Source organism: Coregonus lavaretus (assembly GCF_964263955.1).
Source record: "Coregonus lavaretus genome assembly, chromosome: 11".
Taxonomy (NCBI): domain Eukaryota; kingdom Metazoa; phylum Chordata; class Actinopteri; order Salmoniformes; family Salmonidae; genus Coregonus; species Coregonus lavaretus.
The window spans coordinates 8669601-8690837 of NC_139998.1; the positions used below are offsets into that span (position 1 = coordinate 8669601).

The window sequence follows — 21237 nt, forward strand, 5'->3', positions numbered from 1 at the left end:
ATTTGTATTTCCCTTGATGATTGCATCTCAAAACAATCCTCTAAGAGGTAGTCCCGTGTAGCTCAGTTGGTAGAGCATGGCGCTTGCAACGCCAGGGTTGTGGGTTCGATTCCCACGGGGGCCAGTATGAAGAAGAAGAAGGAAAAAAATTTACGCACTCACTAACTGTAAGTCGCTCTGGATAAGAGCATCTGCTAAATGACTCAAATGTAAAAATGTAACCTGAGGTGTAAAAATCTTCCTGACCATGCAGTAAGACATTATTGCCATGGGTGACACAGCAACAATCTTTATATTAGTTGATACAGGGTTGGTAATCATAAATTACATACAGATATATCACATCATAAATAACTACAGAAAATAATGCGTATTACTATGTAGGGAATACTGAATTATAGTTCCAACCTGTAGAAACTTTCACACTTTTCAGACAAGGAATACAATCATCAGACAGGTTTTCATGGTACAAAATATATAACAGTTCTACAGAAATTGGCCTAGAGAAATATGCCTAAAGTACACAGTTGTAACACAGACACTATAGTTGTAACGGAGTCACTGACAAGTTTAGTCCATCAGTGGAAGTATAAGTGTGTTAATGGGAGGCAAAGGGCCATTGGGAGGTCAGCCTCAGTCCAGGCTCAGTTCTCTGAGGAGTCTGTCTCCTCTGTGGATCCGTCACTCTCCATCTCGATCCTCTTGCGGTGGTGAAGGGACTTGCGTGGGGAGGCCTTCCTAGGGGGCTCCTTGTGTCCTGGTGCACTGCTGCTGCTGTTGGATGTAGGACTGATAGCGATCTGTGCAATGCTGTAGAGAGCATAGAGATATAGTAATATATTACAATACAATACTATTTCATCCTGTAGAGAGGAGAGGATACACAGTACTACGGAACTGACTAAGCTTCCAACCAGAGGGTGACTGAAGGTTCATAATCAAGTTGTGTCAAGGCAATGAAGGCATGCAACATGATCTATTAGCCATTTTTAACAGTGTATTAGAAACATGGGCAAATTTAGGTTTTTGATTATGGTACATTATGTGTTCCAGTTGACTTACAGTTTCTCCACCTCCTGGTCCATCTCAGGGTCAATCAGAAGCTCTAACTTGTTTGGCAGGGCACCTAGGAAGGTCAACACTCAAAATTATTAACAATAGATAAACAGGGATTAAATGAAAAGCCTGGCAGGTTTCATTTATTGTAATGCATGGCTTGTGGTTCTATTTCATTATGGGAACAGTAGTCTTTGTTATCAATAGATAACAACACAGTAGGCTAGTTCTCACCAATGTCCTGGTTGACACCCTCATGTCTGACCAGAGCCATCACAAAGCCATAGAATGTCACTCTCTGTGTTTGCTCCAGAACCTCTCTAATGGCAGATGTAGAAGGATGGCTATGGAGAAACACACAAGATCAATAAATCACTCTAACTTAAAGCTGCAATATGTAACTTTTTGGGCGACCTGACCAAATTCACATAGAAATGTGTGTTATAGATCTGTCATTCTCATTGAAAACAAGTCTAAGACGCAGTAGATCTGTTCTATGTGCACTATATCGTCTTTTACTTTTTTTGTACATCAGCGTCAAACAGCTGAAAATACAACATTTTTGGTCATGGAAAATATATTTAAAAGTGGTTTAGATGGTACAATGATTCTCTACACTATACTTGCTTGTTTTGTCACATAAACTGATATTAGGCAAACTATTAGAATTTTAGCAGGAGTTATGTACCCTAGTAGTTCAATACAACTTAATTTGTCCCCCTGGTATAATCTTCTCCCGAGTGCTGGTGTTGCCTGAGAATCATTGAATGTTTGTGTATATTGTCATTGTAGGCTAGTCACAAGATGTATTTAGATGTATTGTAATCATGGAACTATTTCTTACTTGTGTTTGAACCTTTCACAAAGCCCCTCGATGCACTCTCCAAAGACAGAAGAGTCCACTCCTTCCTGGGCCTCAGTTTCCTCTGTGGCCACCTGGGGGAGCTGTTCCACTGAGGTAGAGGTGGGGACGATCACAGTGTTGGGGCTTTTCCCTGACAGCAGGTCCTGGTAGATCACAGCAATACTCTCCAGGAACTCTGTTAGTGGAAAGTAAAATGAATACAGGATTTCATGTGACACTGTACAACCTAGAGTCTACCCAGTCAGAGGCAGAAAAGTATCTAGTGCTCTAGCATTAGAGTTTATGTGATCATCATGTCAGGTACATAGTGGTGAACCAAGTTCTCTGGTTGTTGGTTTATGCAGAGGTACTTACCTTCAAAGTAGAACTGGATTTGGAAAGAGAAGAGGAAATCCGAGAAGGACATGAGGCAGTCCATGGCATCATCCATTAGCACTATCCTATGTTGAAAGAGGATACGGTCATAGTGTATACTTCAAATGTTCACAATCATGTATTTGCATTCCATTTCACAGAGATGAAAACACACTGAACTTAATGTAACTTAAATGTAGCTAACTTAACATAATACTGTACAATATCAATCAATTATGCCAAATCAGACCTTGCTGCATGTTGTACCATCTCCACTGGAAAGTCTGGACAGAGGAGCTGCAGAAGGGAGCTGTACTCCAACATGGCCAGGAGGTCTATAGCAAGCATACAAAAGCACATAACATATATAAACACTGACAAACAACACCAGAGATATTAATTGTATTTATATAACTCAATGACACACACAGGAGGTCCTTGCAGGAAACTGAAGCTACAGTATAATTCCATAAGCATTGTGTTTTTTAATCGTAACTTTTTCACTAAATTGTTTTCACATTTTTCAAATGTTCAAAGACTGTGTTACCACATCACACACACAGACACACACTCATTAGGCCTACCTCCGTTCTTCCCGATCTGTCGGAAGCACCTCCAGAGGACACGGATGAAGGAGGCCCTGTTATGAGCTGTGGCCTTGATGTAGCCGAACTCTCTGAACAGTACATGGTTGCCGTTCTTCACACTGCTAAAGCTGTCAACCAATCACAAAGGAAGTGAAATACAACATAAGGGCCAATTATTTGGCAAAAACATAATAATAATCCATAAACAGGAGATGGCTATAAGCATTTTAATGTAAGAATGTATCGTTACCTACATACCTACACTGTAGTTACAATATAACTTTGAAATAAGATGAATTGATTTGAGGAATGTGGCAGGGAAACGTATTCCACACCTCTGTTTATGATCTGCTCTGAAGAAAGACTGGTAGTAGAATAGAAACGTACTATTCTGAAAAGTAACGGACGATGCCAAACTGGGTGTATTCCTCCTTGTGCTCCAGAAGCTGGGTCACAGCATCGTTCAAGTAGAAAAGCACGTTGGTCTCAGCTGCCAGAGGAGAGAGGGTGAGTAGCTAATGTTAGCTACACACTATTGTTTAGCTTTGGGTTAACCAATATTGGTGTCCTTTTATGCAGGTGTTGCTAGCTATCAAATAACTGTAATGCAGAGCGGCATATCTCTACCTATAGGCCTAACAGCTCTGCTGTCTGGCTGCATGCATGATGGTGCAGATGCAAGCTAATATTAACTAACGTTAGCTACTCACCAAGGTACTCATCAACTGAGAGGGTAGGATTGAAACGATCAGGATTCATTTTCGTGCACATTGCAGGGTCCGTAATTATAAGGTTATATATTGATATTTCAATGTATTCACTACTTGAATTTTACAGCTGGCATTGCATTTTCATGTTACTGTGGCGATCTAGCCTTGGTAGGTTTCCGCACAGGTTTCGTTTCCATGGGAAACAGTACCGGATGTTTAGGGTTTTATCAATTAAACCCCCATGGAACATCGGTATTCACTGAAAGGTTCCTAGTGTACCACCCAAACCCAAACCGAATGCAACAATCATGGGTCTATTGATGTAATGGACAATAAGTGATTGATGAACTATTGATGTAATGGACAATAATTCAAATAGCTTATTACACATGTATTAAAGCAGTCCGCATACAATACATCAAGACTTTAAGTATGTTGGCCTGAGTGGCCTCAATAGTCTAATTTTCCTAATTCAACCCCTTTATCAAAACAGTCCTTTGCCACTTCTCATATTAACATTTAAATGAAGGGCCATGTTTAGTTAAAGACAACACAAAACATCTAGATAAATTAAAAAGGATAATAAATCACTCTTGTCTTCATCTATCAACAGATCTTTATCAAACACTACTACTCCACTACTGGTTGAATCAATGGATGGACTCTCGCTCCACAGAGCCTCTCTATGGCCGTTTGTCTCTGTAGGTGCTGTAGAACCACACTCTTTTGACCCCTTCCTCAGCACCTGAGGGAGAGAGAGACAAAGGATGCACAAAAAGGCTTGCTATTTGGGGTTTTAGACTGGGTTTCTGTATAAGCACTTTGTGACATCTGCTTATGTAAAAAGGGCTTTATAAATACATTGGATTTGATTTGATCTCTCTCTATTATTTTCTGTCTATTATCTACATTATGAAGCATCTGTATGAGGCATCCTTACGTACTGCATCTGAGAGAGGGAGCGAAAAGGAGAGATGTTACTCAGGAGGAAAACGAGACAGGGGTTTTTGAATCATGGTACCTCGGTACTAAGCATTCAGACACGGCATCATAACACATAGTTCAAGTATTGGAGGTACAGTAAGTCATTTGAAACACCGGATGAAAAGAGGTTCGATGAGGTTCACTGAGTGACCATGAGGAGGTAAGGAAGTGCATTTCTGTCATCTTCACCTGAGTAGCAGAGGAAGTTGTGATGGTCATCGCAACGCCGCTCCACCCAGAGGAAGCCTCCCTGTTGATCATCGCTCCACAGGGGTTGGAGAAGTCCTTAGTAGCTAGGGGGTGCGACTCCCTCCCAGTGTCTGTAGTCCATGTGGCCCCCGGTCATCCAGTACCACCTGTCTGCTATAGGGCCATACAATGAAAAAACAAAAGTCGCACACTCATCTCTCATTGCTTGTGGATGATTTATTACCAACATTTCCAATAGCCTTCATCAGGGTGTGGCAAATAGGTTCTCATCACATCTGTAAATACCTGCGAAGTCCCAGCCACAGATGGGGGGTGAAGGAGGGCAGGTCGCTGCGCCGCAGCAGATCCTCCACCGCTCTCTGTTCATCCTTGCTGCGGACAATGAGCGGGTCCCCATAGTGATCCCTACAGTAGAACATAGCGTCGGACCAACACAGCTTCTTCGTCACCACTGTCACCTTCCTCCCCCTCAAGAGGACACTGTAGGAAGGAAGTGGAGGAGGGGTGGTGGGCAGGAGAGAGGGTGTGGGAGAAGATGGGGGAGTTGAAGCACTGGTTGAAGAAGAAGGAAGAGGAGTGGATGTTGGGGAAGAGAGGAGAGAAGATGGGGGAGTTGGGGGGATTTTGGAAACACTGATGGAAGGAGGTGGAAGAGGGGTGGACAGAGGAGCGGATGGGGGAGTTGAAGCACTGGTTAAATGAGGAGAAGGAGGAGGAATGGATGTTGTGGAAGAAATTAGAGAAGATGGGGGAGTTATGGGGGGGGGGGGTGGAAACACTGGTGGAAGGTGGAGAAGTTGACAGGTGAGAGGTTGTTTGAGAAGAGAGGAGAGAAGATAGGAGGATTTTGGAAGTACTGCTGGTGGGAGGTTGAGTGGAGGGCACAGAGATGGGTGTGTCTGAAAGAGTGAGAGAGATTACAATGTTTCACTCTTGACACGGGTACACTCACTGACAGCATGCAGGGAATCGATACCAACAATTTTTCCTTTACTTTATTACATTTATTTGACAGGGACGATGCAGATCTCTGTAAATGTGCCAGATGTAGTCAAAAAGTTAATTTCCTATCTAAAAAAGATTGTAATACATTTACATTTACATTTTAGTCATTTAGCAGACGCTCTTATCCAGAGCGACTTACAGGAGCAATTAGGGTTAAGTGCCTTGCTCAAGGGCACATTAACGTCATTTAGCAGACGCTCTTAGCCAGAGCGACTCACAAATTGGTGCGTTCACCCTATAGCCAGTGGGATAACCACTTTACAATTTGGGGCGGGGGGGGGGGGGGGGGTTAGAAGGAATACTTTATCCTATCCCAGGTATTCCTTAAAGAGGTGGGGTTTCAAATGTCTCCGGAAGGTGGTGAGTGACTCCGCTGTCCTGGCGTCGTGAGGGAGCTTGTTCCACCATTGGGGTGCCAGAGCAGCGAACAGTTTTGACTGGGCTGAGCGGGAGCTATGCTTCCGCAGAGGAAGGGGAGCCAGCAGGCCAGAGGTGGATGAACGCAATGCCCTCGTTTGGGTGTAGGGACTGATCAGAGCCTGAAGGTAAGATCAATATACAATACAGGAAGAGTTCAACTGTCTGATAAAGATTAACAGTGAAGACAGTCATAGGGTATTACCTGCAGGAGTGGTATATACCTACCTCCACCTCACATAGCATGAATAGCTTGTCCTTTCCAGGAATTACCACAATGACGTAGTGACCCTCCATCTTATTACACTGGACATTTTTGGTCTTTCCTGGTCGGATTTGGGAGATGATAGCACATCTGGGAAAGAAAGAAAGAAAGAAAGAAAGAAAGAAAGAAAGAAAGAAAGAAAGAAAGAAAGAAAGAAAGAAAGAAAGAAAGAAAGAAAGAAAGAAAGAAAGAAAGAAAGAAAGAAAGAAAGAAAGAAAGAAAGAGAGAGATGCAGATACCCAGCATTTGCATATATGACAGAGAGATCTCAAAGCTCTTTATAAAGTGTTTCTATGGACGGGAGTGTGTCTAGGATATGGTGTCAGCTGGTGTTCTTGGTACTGTTGCTCTCCAGTGAGTTACCAATGCGGATCTCAGCACAACCAAGATCGTCAGGGTTGGCATCACTGTTGGTGATCCAAACATAGGTCACTCTGTACACATCCAGCAGGTCCAATCTCCATCAGGGGTTGGTTTGCCATGAAGTGTCGCTACAGGATCCTGCTTGATAGTCTTGGTTATTGTCCCCGCCAATGGCATGAGCAGGTTCACCCTGACTATTGTACAGAGAGGACTGGGTGGCCACTCTTCTCAACGCCACGTTCTCTATAAAATATAAAATCAAAGAATGTAAAATACAGTAAATCTGGTAGATTAGCCAAAAAGGAGTGGGTCTTTGGAAAATGTAGGGCACTCAGTTATTTGAATGCCTGCATAACCGAGGGGGTGTTTATGACGTTGGCTCATCATCAACTTAATTTTTAAAAATCCAGCAATTACTATGTCTCTAGGCCTACTGTTTTACAGAGGAAAGTAGAAATTGTATTATGTGTCTTGGCACTGTGAATGAGGAGAAGGAAGGATTAATAATTATAGAATGGTTCATTAATGGTTATTAATAATACAATTATATTATAGTACATTACACAATCACACAATATAATATAATTATACAATGTTTACAGCAGTAGGACATGGTTATATTGTCCACACAACATGGTCAAAGTGTAGGAGAGGGAAAAAAATTCAAGATATGGGTAGAATCACTGTATGTAAAATAAATAATTGCAAAACCTACCAAGCAAGTTGAATTGGCTCCACCCCATGTTTCTAAGGTAGACAGAGGAGATTTTGAATACATTTGTTGTGCTTTGTTAAAATTCATCCTACTTTAACCAACTCTACATGTCAAATACACTCACCTTTTTGGTCAAGAGTCTCAAAAATAAAAACAGTATTCTGTGGCATCAAGATGTTACTTACCAGGAATATCTACTACTTCTCTGTCTCTTCAGGGCACCTGACTCTTTCTCTCCTTGACCCCAATGTGTCTGTCGTGTTATACCTTATGGATATGATGTTTCCACTTTTGCATCTACTATGTTTGATTCCCGTTGTTCTGACCACATGCAAAATGTATTTGTCTTGATTTCTTTACACATAATAGGATGACCTCACCAATGGAGGTTGTTGTATTAGTTCAATGAAATCAGACAAATACATTTTGCATGAACCATACGATTTTTATGTCTCTGCGTTCAGTTTGAAGGAAGTCGCTAACTAGCGTTACCGCAATCGCTAACTAGCGTTACCGCAATCGCTAACTAGCGTTAGCGCAATGACTAGAAGTCTATGGTAACTGCTAGCATGCATTTCCAAAATCCTGAAGTATCCCTTTAACACAAATAGAATAAATAGTGTAGGCCATTTTGACTGGCAATGACCTAGGGTGACTGCTTGAGGTGGTGCCTATATCGTAAAAATTTATGAAAACAAAAATTAATTTAAGGTTTGGGCATATGGTTATCAGTGTAGTTAAGGTTAGGTTTAGGTTTAAAATCAGATTTTAAAGAAGATAAATTGTAGAAAAAGGCGGGGTTTAGCCATTTGTGGTTGTGGTACGACCCTCTCTGTGGAGCGTGGCCCCTCCCTCTGGTTCACCGCCCTTGGAGGCGGATTCAAAGCTTGGACTGGAGAGAGTAATGGTCGAATATTGGCTCCATCTAAATAGCTAACATTATTTTGCATACCAGAAAGACCCCAGGTAATTAAAAAAGCCTGTATTCATTGTTCTGCTTCTGAGCTAGCTACTGAAAGGAGAGCCCGCGCTTTGATGTTCACTCAGACAGACCTAATTAATTTAGCTCACTGCTGCGTTTTCTGGGCCTGGCTGTGGTGGTGCAGATGAAATAGCTTTTCTTTGACTGTCAGGCAGACAAGTCTTATTTTGTACATATGCCAGCTTAATGCAATGTCATACCTTTTATTTTGCTTCACATTACACTGGTTGGTGAGAAAGTATCGTTGTACATAGTCAACATGGTTGTTGGATTTTGGTCGTGTTGACAGGTCCAGCTAGCAAAGTTACTAGCTACTGTTGCTAGCCACGTTAGCTTGACGTTGTCAGCTGACGTATGCAACAACAGCTTTTAGCTTAACATAGCAAGCTAACTAGCTAACTGTGCATTGATGTTTAAGGTACATTTGTATCGTTATTTGATTCCATCTAAATCTAGTTTTCTAACTAAAAGCTTTTTTCTAATTAGCGCGCTAACTAACGTTAGTTGCGATCAAAGCTCTGCCAGCAATGTTGATCATGTTATTGTAGCTAGCAAGCTAACGTTAGCTAATCTGTCACACGATGTTTGGCATTACTTTGCTAGCTAGCTGGCTAGCAAACGTTAATTTAGTTCAAATCAATATGTGCTAGTGTCGCAGTTGGCTAGCTAATGTAGCTAGCTAGTTAATTCTGCCCAGCCAAAATATTGAACTCTTACCAGCCAGTCAGACATACGTTTCAAGTTGTATTAGTCGTAAGGACACAGATTCTTACTTGCAGGTTCCTTCTCGACAATGCAACAACAATAAGAGATAATAAAATAAGAATACGAACATAAAGTAAATGGCAGTAGAATAGATTCATACAGGAAGGCACAATATTTAACTAACGTTCGACATGTATCAGGGGAAGGGAGGGAATTTGGGGCCAAGTATTGAAATTGTGCAGACGTGTGCTAAGGTGCGGAGAGTCAGTGTAGGTGGTCAGTCCAGCTCAAGGGTACAGCATGTAGAAAGAAACTGTCTCTGAGGCTGTTGGTATCAGACCTCATGCTCAGATACGTCTGCCAGACGGTAAGGGAGTGGACAGCTCATGGCTGGGGTGTGGGGTCCTTGATGATGCTGTAGGACTTCCTCAGGCATCGTTTCAAGTAGATGTCCAGGATGGATGGGAACACAGCCCCAGTAATGTACCTGATGGGTCAATATGAAATCTGACCGGCAGCCTCTCATCTGAAAATGCGTTAGGAGAGAATCACATGCTTGTCCTTTCAAATAGAGCTGTAGCACCATTTTTAACCTCTTAACTAGCTGCCTCTATTGTAATGGCTAGTTATGTTTTGTCTTCAGATCTCCACTCAGACAGTGCATTAGACAAGCTAATTGTTTAACTTAATTATGTCAGCACACTTCACACCCAAATGTTGTTGGTGCATGCCAGAGTATCTCATACTGATGTTTTTGTGATGCCATGTTGTTTTCTAAACTTCTCAATCTCCTGATGCATGCATAGTATGTTATGTGTCATGAATGAAAGGAAGAGAATTACACATTTCACTCCATCAGAAATGTACAGTGCCTTCATAAAGTATTCACACCCCTTGACTTTTTCCACATTTTGTTGTTACAGCCTGAATTTAAAATGAATTAAAACTGAGATTTTGTCACTGGCCTACACACAATAGCACATCATGTCAAAGTGGAATTATGTTTTTAGACATTTTTACAAATTAATTAAAGATGAAAAGCTGAAATGTCTTGAGTCAATAAGTATTCAACCCCTTTGTTATGGCAAGCCTAAATAAGTTCAGGAGTAAAAATGTGCTTAACAAATCACAAATGTTGCAATGACTCACTCAGTGTGCAATAATATTTGAATTGAGGCTGTAACAACAAAATGTGGATTAAGTCAAAAAGTATGACTGCTTTCTGAAGGCATTGTATGTTATGACTACTATTGACATACCAGCACTCATTACAACTGGATGTTCTGAGAATGGATTGCAAAACTGGTAACTCCCACTTTGTTTTGATATTGTTGTTACAGTTGAATTTGTAAGGCAAACACAGAGGTCATCATGGGTGATGACAGTGAGTGGATGAAGTTGCCCATCGACCAGAAGTGCGAACACAAGGTGATTACCCGTCACACACACGCACTTAAGACAGACTTTCCTCACAGTGTTGAATCCTTGCTGGATGTGTTTCAGCAGCTGTGGTTTTGTTTCATAAAATATTATCCAATAGCACACCCTGAGCTCGCATTGTAAGCCAGTGTTTTCCATTAGTAACGGCCGTCGGCTAATCAGCCGGTTACGGACTCATTTTCAGCCGGTTACTTTTTCCACGTCATATTAACTAGGCTACTTTTCATTTAAAAGTTTCAATTCGCTAGTCCGTCGAACCCTCTCCCGCTAGAATGAATGATATACAGTTTCTAGTGATCTATTGATAGGATAGGCGCCTGTTAGTCAAAGCGAGCGGCGACAGGAAACGCTCTGTCCCGCCTCCCGGTATAATTTGTGTGTGCTGTGGTTGGTTGCAGTTGAATTTCTTTACATGGAGGAGGGAGAGAATTTGTACATCCCATGTAATGTAAGTCGTAACGATGTATGCACTAACTGTAAGTCGCTCTGGATAACAGCGTCTGCTAAATGACTAAAATGTAAATGAAATCCACTTAGCCTAATTATTATTTTCTGCGACATTAATGTATTTTCTTTCGCGTGTTTCACGTAGCCAGCCACGCGGAGTCGTGGCGCATAGGCTATTTACTGTGCTTTATTTGACAACTGGAAAGGAAGTGTTGACTCTGATAAAAGGTGTTGAACTGACTAAATCAAGTAGATCTCCTACAGTACCAGTCAACGGTTTGGACACACCTACTCATTCAAGGGTTTTTCTTTATTTTCACTATTTTTTACATTGTGGAATAATAGTGTAACTATGAAATAACACATGGAATCATTTAGTAACCAAAAAAAGTGTCAAACAAAGCAAAATATATTTCGGATTTTTCAAACCTCTGCTGCAGAGGATAAGTTCATTAGAGTTACCAGCCTCAGAAATTGCAGCCCAAATAAGTGCTTCACAGAGTTCAAGTAACAGACACATCTCAACACCAGCTGTTCAGAGGAGTGTGTGAATCAGGCCTTCATGGTCGAATTGCTGCAAAGAAACCACTACTAAAGGACACCAATAATAAGAAGAGACTTGTTTGGGCCAAGAAACAAGAGCAATGGACATAAGACCGGTGGAAATCTGTCCTTTGGTCTGGAGTCCAAATTGGAGATTTTTGGTTCCAACCTCTGTGTCTTTGTGAGACGCAGTGTAGGTGAATGGATGATCTCCGCATGTGTAGTTCCCACCATGAAGCATGAAGGAGGAGGTGTGATGGTGTGGGGGTGGTTTGCTGGTGACACTGTCTGTGATTTGTTTAGAATTCAAGTCACACTTAACCAGCATGGCTACCACCGCATTCTGCAGCGATACGCCATCCCATCTGGTTTGGGCTTAGTGGGACAATCATCTGTTTTCAACAGGACAATGACCCAACACACCTCCAGGCTGTGTATTGCTATTTGACCAAGAAGGAGAGTGATGGAGTGCTGCATCTGATGACCTGGTCTCCACAATCCCCCGACCTCAACCCAAGTGAGATAGTTTGGGTTGAGTCGGACCGCAGAGTGAAGGAAAAGCAGCCAACAAGTGCTCAGCATATGTGGGAACTCCTTCAAGACTGTTGGAAAAGCATTCCAAGTGAAGCTGGTTGAGATAATGCCAAGAGTGTGCAAAGCTGTCATCAAGGCAAAGGTTGGCTACTTTGAAGAATCTCAAATATAAAATATATTTTGATTTAACACTTTTTTGGTTACAACATGATTCCATATGTGTTATTTCATAGTTTTGATGTCTTCACTATTATCCTACAATATAGAAAATAGTTAAAATAAAGAAAAACCCTTGAATGAGTAGGTGTGTCCAAACTTTTGACTTTTACTGTATATAGAACAAAAATATAAACGCAACAATTTCAATGATTTTACTGAGTTACAGTTCATATAAGGAAATCAGAAGCCGGATGTGGAGGTCCTGGGCTGGCGTGGTTACACGTGGTCTGCGGTTGTAGGACCGGTTGGACGTAGTGCCAAATTCTCTCAAACGAAGATGGAGGCGGCTTATGGTAGAGAAATGAACATTCAATTATCTGGCAACAGCTCTGGTGGACATTCCTGCAGCCACCATGCCAATTGCATGCTCCCTCAACTAGAGACATATGTGGCATTGTGTTGTGTGACAACTGCACATCTTAGTGGCCTTTTTATAGTCCTCAGCACAAGGTGCACCTGTGTAATGATCATGCTGTTTAATTAGCTTCTTGATATGCCACACCTGTCAGGTGGATGGGATTATCTTAGCAATGGAGAAATGCTCACTAACAGGGATGTAAACAAATTGAGAGAAATACGCTTTTTGTGCGTATGAGACATAGGACCAACACTTTACATGTTGCGTTTTATATTTTGTGTTCAGTATAATACTTAAGACTGACATAACCCTTTTTATTTTTTCCATTTAACCTTAAATTTCTCTGTTCTAATAAAATACATAATTTGAAAAACAAACGTTGTGGCAATGCATATCTTGCAGTAAAGCTGTAAATACGATTTTAATCTCGGAGACAGGTTAAAGGTTTAATATTCTCATACTTAGAAAATAGCCCTGATCATAAACGCCTAGACCTAGACAATATTCAAAACAACTAACAATACACTGAATTCATACATTTTCAGTAATTTTAAATTGTCATGTATTTCTACACAATACCACAGCACATTTTTCCAATCTGGGAGGTAAACTCGATAAAGTAGCCTATTCAATAATTTCGCAATGTATTTCGGATGGAATTAAGGCATTATAATCTACCAGAGGCCACCAAAATGTAGCTCCTTCTGCAAATAATGTTGAACCCAGAGGGGAAGCCCCAACCCCCCACCCCCTCCTCCCCGGGGGTGCCTGGCTGGCTACTTTTTCTATTTGGTGGCTACTCTATGTACTTGTGAAAAACACTGGTGAGCTCATTTTCCCCACAAAAACTGCTAATTTAGACTAGATTTCCAGCAGCAAAGAGCTAGACTGAAGACTGCTAAATGGCTCTTCCAAAAGGATAGCCTAACATGCAGTGAAGCTTATGATTTTACAGTTTCCAATCCCTGTCTTCAGTCTCTCTCAAATGATTTACACTCAATCACAATGGAGGATATGCTAGGCCAAATAACTGCCCTCTGTACGTAACATCAAAAGAAAGCCCATTTTAAATTAGTTTCTTTACTTTGGCTGTACAACTAGAATCTGGGTCACATCAAATCCCTTAGTTATGAACTCTAATTTACCTTGACTCCCTCTCATCACAAGGCTCACTGTTCTCCTGCTTCATCCCAACCAAGGTATGGAAAGCCAGACTAAATGGCTATGAAGAAGCCCTGAAGCTCTTCCAGAGGATAGAGGACGAGAAGAGCCCAGAATGGGGCAAATACCTGGGCCTGCTTAAGAAATTTGTGACCGACTCAAACGCCGTGGCCCAGCTGAAGGGCCTTGAGGCAGCATTTACCTACATTGAGAAGGCTCATGTGGCTGGCAAGTAAGTACTAGACCTACATCTCATCTGACTACACAAATGGAACTTTGTAAATACAAGAAGATGTAATAGTAACTCATTGCCTAGATTGTCAGGCTACTTGAATAGTTGAACAGTAGTAATGAAAAGGCCTAGCTCATAGCCTTGGTCTTCAGGTTAGGTGAATGCATACAATTATAATACAAGAGACTCATTGTAATTATATGGGTGAATATATCTAAATCTCCCAATTAAAGCTTTGTCTGTTTTAAGTACTGATCTCTGTGTGAAACTGGGCTTGTTGTGGAAAGCTCCAGTGAGCTCTAACGCAGTCAGGATAAATTTTAAGCCTGCCTGATATTTATTTATGGAGAGAGCCTGTCTGACATGAGATCCGTCCGTATATTGTGTGCAGCCTATCGGGCAAGGATTACACTATTGAATGATTCTAGGAAGGACTAGTAGGGACTTAGAATGCACGGTAGTGAATGAGAGAACAGAGGCCATAGGACATAGAAGGTGAGTCAAAAGGAACACTAATTCACAAGGGCTACATCGCAAGCATAACATACAACTGTTTATTATGGATTCTCATGACAATTAAGTCGGCATACGCTACGCAGTGTACATGAATTGACACTCTACTCTCGCACATAAAATGTGACGCCGTTGACGGCATCTCTCTGTGTGGTTTTGGCTTAAGTGTTTTGCTTGTGTTCCAGAACATCAGGAGAGGTGGTGTCGGGCGTGGTCAGTAAAGTGTTCAACCAGCCTAAAGCCAGGGCCAAAGAGCTGGGCTCAGACATCTGCCTCATGTACATAGAGATCGAGAGGGCTGAGGTGGTTCAGGACGAGCTCATCAAAGGCCTCGATAACAAAAACCCCAAGATTGTTGTCACCTGTATTGAAACTTTAAGGAAGGCACTTAGGTGAGTTTTTCTACTTCATAGTTTTGCTAAAGATTTCTCCAACCAATTAATTCAGGCGCTTTTTTTTTTAACCATAGCTATTATGTCATTACATAGGCCTAAATCCTGAAATGTAATTATTTATTTATTTTTTCAGTGAGTTTGGGTCCAAAATTATTACTCTGAAGCCAGTGGTGAAAGTTTTGCCCAAACAGTTTGAGTCGAGAGAAAAGGCGGTTCGAGACGAGGCCAAACTACTAGCAGTAGAGATTTATAAATGGATCCGGGATGCGCTTCGACCTCCTCTCCAGGGCATCAACTCTGTTCAGGTGAGATAAGGCTTCTGAACACTTTGATACAGAGGCTCTTTCTCAATTCATCTTTCTTCGATTTCTCACATCTTCGCTTCCTTCTCAAAACACATAGGAGAAGAAGGTCTGAGGAGAGGGACTTTGGACCTTCTCCAATAATAGGATTGAAGCATGGAATCGCAGAAAGACCAATTGAGATGCAGCCAGAGTTTGTTTTTGCTCATATGCAATATGGGTCTCCATAAATTCCGGAACAACTGATTCATGGGATGTCTAACAGCTGGGTTTCCTCTTCTTTTTTCCACAGTTGAAGGAGCTGGAGGAAGAGTGGGTGAAGCTGCCGACGACAGCCCCCAAACAGAGCCGCTTCCTCCGCTCACAGCAGGCCCTCAAGGCCAAGTTTGAACAGCAGCAGGCAGCTGGAGGAGACGAGGCAGATGGTATACTTTATCAGACAGCCTAATTTTGATGTCCACATTTAAGCCACTTTACGCCTTTTTCCTAGCCTGGATGGCAGTCTGTTTGTGCTATCTTATGGAACTTATGGAATTGTTGTCAAGATGGCACAAATAATTTGTGCAACGCTTTATATCATTGTGGAAGATAACTGTAAATGCCCAGGTGTTGTTGAAAGACAAGAAGATTGACGTATGTAAATGTTGCATGGTAGTCTTGATGATTGAGACTGGTCTTGTGAAAAGCCTTTGCGCTGAAATGTCGACATCAAACAGTCTCAAATATATAGTCTCGTCTTGTTTTTTTTCTATAATCGTATTGTGGATAATGAGATGGGTAGGCCGGCTTACATTATCAGATTGAAGGTCTCACACTAAACTCTCTTTCAGGAGATGATGATGACGAACCTGCACCTCAGGTAGACCCCTATGAGCTGCTGGAAGCAGTGGAGATCCTCTCAAAACTACCTAAAGACTTCTATGACAAAATTGTACGTTTGGGCTCCAGGGAAATGACCCTTAAATTCAAAAGGCCTTAAGTGCATCTATTGAATTAATATATGCTAAACATACACTACCGGTCAAAAGTTTTAGAACACCTACTCATTCAAGGGTTTTTCTTTATTTTTACTATTTTCTACATTGTAGAATAATAGTGAAGACATCAAAACTATGAAATAACACATATGGAGTCATATAGTAACCAAAAAAGTGTTAAATCAAAATATATTTTATATTTGAGATTCTTCAAATAGCCACCCTTTGCCTTGATGACAGCTTTGCACACGCTTGGCATTCTCTCAACCAGCTTAACCTGGAATGCTTTTCCAACAGTCTTGAAGGAGTTCCCACATATGCTGAGCACTTGTTGGCTGCTTTTCCTTCAATCTGCGGTCCAACTCATCCCAAACCATCTCAATTGGGTTGAGGTCGGGGGATTGTGGAGGCCAGGTCATCTGATGCAGCACTCCGTCACTCTCTTTCTTGATAAAATAACCCTTACACAGCCTGGAGGTGTGTTGGGTCACTGTCCTGTTGAAAATCAAATGATAGTCCCACTAAGCCCAAACCAGATGGGATGGCATATTGCTGCGGAATGCTGTGGTAGCCATGCTGGTTAAGTGTGCCTTGAATTCTAAATAAATCACAGACAGTGTCATCAGCAAAGCACCCCCACACCATAACACCACCTCCTCCATTCTTTACGATGGGAAATACACATGCAGAGATCATCCGTTCACCCACACCGCGTCTCACAAAGACACGGCGGTTGGAACCAAAAATCTCAAATTTGGACTGATCAGACTAAAGGACAGATTTCCACCGGTCTAATGTCCATTGCTCGTGTTTCTTGGCCCAAGCAAGTCTCTTCTTCTTATTGGTGGCCTTTAGTAGTGGTTTCTTTGCAGCAATTCGACCATGAAAGCCTGATTCACACAGTCTCCTCTGAACAGTTGATGTTGAAATGTGTCTTTTACTTGAACTCTGTGAAGCATTTGGGCTGCAATTTCTGAGGCTGGTAACTCTAATGAACTTATCCTCTGCATCAGAGGTAACTCTGGGTCTTCCATTCCGGTGGCGGTCCTCATGAGAGCCAGTTTCATCATAGCGCTTGATGGTTTTTGCGACTGCACTTGAAGAAACTTTCAAAGTTCTTGACATTTTCCGTATTGACTGACCTTCATGTCTTAAAGTAATGATGGACTGTTGTTTCTCTTTGCTTATTTGAGCAATAATATGGACTTGGTCTTTTACCAAATAGGGCTATCTTCTGTATATCCCCCTACCTTGTCACAACACAATTGATTGGCATTAAATTAACTTTTAACAAGGCACACCTGTTAATTGAAATGCATTCCAGGTGACTACATCATGAAGCTGGTTGTGAGAATGCCAAGAGTGCAAGGCTAAGGGTGGCTATTTGAAGAATCTCAAATATAAAATATATTTTGATTTGTTTAACACTTTTTTGGTTACTACATGATTCCATATGTGTAATTTCATAGTATTGATGTCTTCACTATTATTCTACAATGTAGAAAATAGTAAAAAATAAAGAAAAACCCTTGAATGAGTAGGTGTTCTAAAACTTTTGACCGGTAGTGTATGTCATATTTTTTATATTAGGAGTTTGAAAGCAAAAGTTAGGCTATTATGTGTTTCTTGTATTGAGTTGGATCAATGTAATAAGACATAAACCATCTCTCATTATATCTGATCTTAGGAGGCCAAAAAATGGCAGGAGAGGAAAGAGGCCTTGGAAGCAGTGGAGACCTTGGCTAAAAACCCTAAATTGGAGAATGGCGACTTTGGTGACTTAGTCAGAGCACTAAAAAAGGTACTGTAACATCTGTGTTTCACAGGGACGCCACTAATTGGGATACCGGGTAATGGAATGTATCTCCAGGAAGTAGGACAATGATAAACCTCCTGAAAATAATAATTTGTTTCCCAGGTTATTGGTAAAGATGCAAATGTTATGCTGGTGACCCTGGCAGCCAAATGTGTGGCTGGACTAGCAGCTGGGCTCCGGAAGAAGTTTGGAACATATGCAGGACATGTAAGTTACCTTCAAGGCAGTGGTATAGAATTGTGTTTACGACAGTTATGCTAGCCAAGAGCAGTGAATGTGGGAGCTGATGCATGAACAAGCTGAGTGCGGTTACATTGGTAACGGTGGGGAGCAGTGGCAACATGTATTTGTACATCCCTGATTTTGTACATAATGTGAAAACTGTGCTTTATATTATGCTCTGTGTTTCAAGGTGGTGCCAACGATTTTAGAAAAGTTTAAAGAGAAGAAACCACAAGTGGTCCAGGCCTTGCAAGAGGCTATTGATGCAATCTTCCTTACTGTGAGTAAACTGTACTATGTGGATTCACTGGTCATAGTTTGGGCTTTGTTTCTATGTGATTCATATCAAGCTGATTTTGTAAGATCTGGAATGTTGGGACTGTTCTTGTTTTGAGAGATTATCTTCTGTTTGATTTGGTCAAGAGACTCATTCCAGGCTGCTTCTATTTTATTTTCTGTGCCTAACATAATGTTTTCCACGTCTTCTTATTGTTTTGCAGACAACTCTCCAGAATATCAGTGAGGATGTGTTGGGTGTGATGGACAACAAGAACCCTTCCATCAAACAGCAGGCCTCTCTGTTCCTGGCCAGAAGCTTCCGCCACTGCACCCAAGCCACGTTGCCAAAGAGCATGCTCAAAGCTTTCTGCCCTGCATTTCTCAAGGTACCGAAAACATTTCATATTCATAAACAGGCAAATTCATGGCTGGTTTCCCAGACACAGATTACGTGTAGTCCTGGACTAAAAAGCATGCTTAGTCAAGAATCTGGATTGAAAGTGCTTTTTAGTCCAAGACTTAATCTGTGTCTGGGAAAACATCCCTCTGTGGTCACAAATGATGTTCTGTCCTCCAATTTGTGAACGTGTGGGGAATAATGCTCCTACTCCCCATCTCTTGATGAACCCTCTCAGCAAGTGAATGATTCGGCCCCAGAGGTGAGAGACGCTGCGTATGAAGCTTTGGGGACAGCCATGAAGGTGGTGGGGGAGAAGGCTGTCAACCCATTCCTGGCTGATCTGGACAAACTCAAGCTTGACAAGGTGAGGATTGCTATGTAGAATATGTATCAGTATATCTATCGTTATTGATATCATTAATAACAGTGTGTGAGTCTATCGTCAATATACAGTATGTCCTTATCGTTGTTATCAGTCTATCTATTACTATCTTGTGTGCCGTGTTATCTTGTGTATCCTGTGTAAAACTAGTTCACTAAAAGTGAACTAATGCCAATGTAGATTAGTTATTTATTGGATATACGGTTGTATTATTATGAGATAGTATCCTTAAAGTTGACCCGTTTTTGAAGAGTAGACAACAAATGAAATTACCTGACCTCCATCCATCTCTAAATGAACAGATTAAAGAAAGTGCTGATAAGGTGGAACTGCCTGGAAAGAAAGGAGGAGGTGGTGGAGGGGCGGAGAAGAAGGCACCTGCTGCAAAGGCAGCACCGCCTGCTGAGGCTCCAGCTAGATCCTCTGCACCGCCCAAGAAGGCCCCAGCAGCTAAGGTTTGATTGATTGATTTGACAATTAAAATGCATATAAAGCCACTTTAGCCTGAGACAAGGTGAACCCCAGGCTGCCAGTCTTATTCACCAGGCTCGCTACACTGTCCCCGATGAGACAGTAACCATAGTAGGTATCTGTAAAGAAACTACTAAAAAATGAATTTTTGTGTTCATTATTTTGCAGTTTGGTGGACCTCCTAAGAAAGGTAAACCTGCCTCCGCTCCGAGTGCGAAAGGAAAGAAATGTTCTGAAACAAAGGAATTCATAGAGACCGAGCTATCGGTAAGTCAACTGTTTTAAGAGGACTGCTATGTGCAGCCTTTTTAGCCGTAGGAATACTCATTATTTAGTAGTCTGGTTGAATGAGCGGACCATTTTTTCGGTGGTTAACTCTTTCATTACCGGTAACTTGAGTGTTTGACCTTGTTTGTGTCCACTAGATTGAGGTGTGTGAGGAGAAGTCCGCCGCGGTGCTCCCTGCCTCCTGCATGCAGCTGCTGGACTCTGCTAACTGGAAGGAGAGACTGGCCAGCATGGAGGAGTTTCAGAAGGTAACTCGTTTTGACTGTATAATCTGACCTCTTTAGTATTGTCTTACTCATATCTCATCAAATGTTATACATTTGTGTTCTATTTAATTATGTGGTCTTGCTCATATTATGAACCTGCTCTTTACAACAATGTGTAAATAGATAAATTAGTGGAGTTAGGTACTTTTCTGTTATATTCTTATCATGTGATTGTCACCAGGCTGTGGAGCAGATGGACAAGAGTGAGATGCCCTGCCAGGCTCTGGTTAGGATGCTGGCCAAGAAACCAGGCTGGAAAGAGACTAACTTCCAGGTACAGCATACCCAAGTTTAAACACTTACCACAGCGAGCTAAAATGGATACATACAGTGCATTCGGAAAGTATTCAGATCCCTTGACTTTTTTGTTACGTTACAGCCTTATTCTAAAATTGATTACATCAATCTACACACAATACCCCATAATGATTAAGCAAAAACAGGTTTTTAGAAATGTTTGCTAATTTATTACAGATAAAAACACCTTATTTACATAAGTATTCAGACCCTTTGCTATGAGACTCGAAATTGAGCTCAGGTGCATCCTGTTTCCATTGATCATCCTTGAGATGTTTCTACAACTTGATTGGAGTCCACCTGTGGTAAATTCAATTGATTGGACATGATTTGTAAAGGCACACACTTGTCTATATTAGGTCCATGTCAGAGCAAAAACCAAGCCATGAGGTCGAAGGAATTGTCCGTAGAGCTCCGAGACAGGATTGTGTCGAGGCACAGATCTGGGGAAGGGTACCAAAAAATGTCTGCAGCATT

At 41.6% G+C, this 21237-nt stretch overlaps 2 protein-coding genes across 2 annotated transcripts in view; one reads left to right on the forward strand and one right to left on the reverse strand.

The window, feature by feature from the left end:
- Positions 1–254: 254 nt before the first annotated feature.
- cstpp1 (centriolar satellite-associated tubulin polyglutamylase complex regulator 1) lies at positions 255–3801 on the reverse strand. Its single transcript, XM_084171275.1, has 9 exons — positions 3573–3801; positions 3250–3352; positions 2860–2990; positions 2526–2610; positions 2276–2361; positions 1901–2096; positions 1291–1400; positions 1063–1126; positions 255–810 (listed from the first exon to the last, which is right to left on the reverse strand). Exons 1-9 carry the CDS (start codon positions 3631–3633, stop codon positions 645–647), a joined length of 1002 nt encoding a protein of 333 aa, XP_084027401.1. The 5' UTR covers positions 3634–3801; the 3' UTR covers positions 255–644.
- A 4576-nt stretch (positions 3802–8377) lies between these two features.
- The window catches only part of LOC311136917 (cytoskeleton-associated protein 5-like), a 41273-nt gene continuing 28413 nt past the window's right edge, over positions 8378–21237 (forward strand). The window contains exons 1-16 of the mRNA XM_084171232.1: positions 8378–8497; positions 10559–10646; positions 13959–14152; positions 14851–15057; positions 15194–15365; positions 15655–15787; positions 16193–16293; positions 18027–18140; positions 18258–18362; positions 18568–18657; positions 18878–19042; positions 19292–19420; positions 19741–19893; positions 20078–20176; positions 20335–20445; positions 20645–20737. Of these exons, the coding sequence (XP_084027358.1) occupies positions 10590–10646; positions 13959–14152; positions 14851–15057; positions 15194–15365; positions 15655–15787; positions 16193–16293; positions 18027–18140; positions 18258–18362; positions 18568–18657; positions 18878–19042; positions 19292–19420; positions 19741–19893; positions 20078–20176; positions 20335–20445; positions 20645–20737 (1923 nt within the window). The 5' untranslated portion in view covers positions 8378–8497; positions 10559–10589. The remainder of the gene's footprint in view (positions 8498–10558; positions 10647–13958; positions 14153–14850; positions 15058–15193; positions 15366–15654; positions 15788–16192; positions 16294–18026; positions 18141–18257; positions 18363–18567; positions 18658–18877; positions 19043–19291; positions 19421–19740; positions 19894–20077; positions 20177–20334; positions 20446–20644; positions 20738–21237) is intronic.

Coding starts and splice junctions, on each gene's coding strand:
- cstpp1 (XM_084171275.1), bottom strand. CDS start 3,633: ATGTGCACGAAAATGAATCCTGATCGTTTCAATCCTACCCTCTCAGTT. Junction 2,991..3,249: donor GTCCGTTACTTTTCAGAATA/GTACGTTTCTAT, acceptor ATTGGTTGACAG/CTTTAGCAGTGTGAAGAACG. Junction 2,097..2,275: donor AATCCAGTTCTACTTTGAAG/GTAAGTACCTCT, acceptor TTCCACTAACAG/AGTTCCTGGAGAGTATTGCT.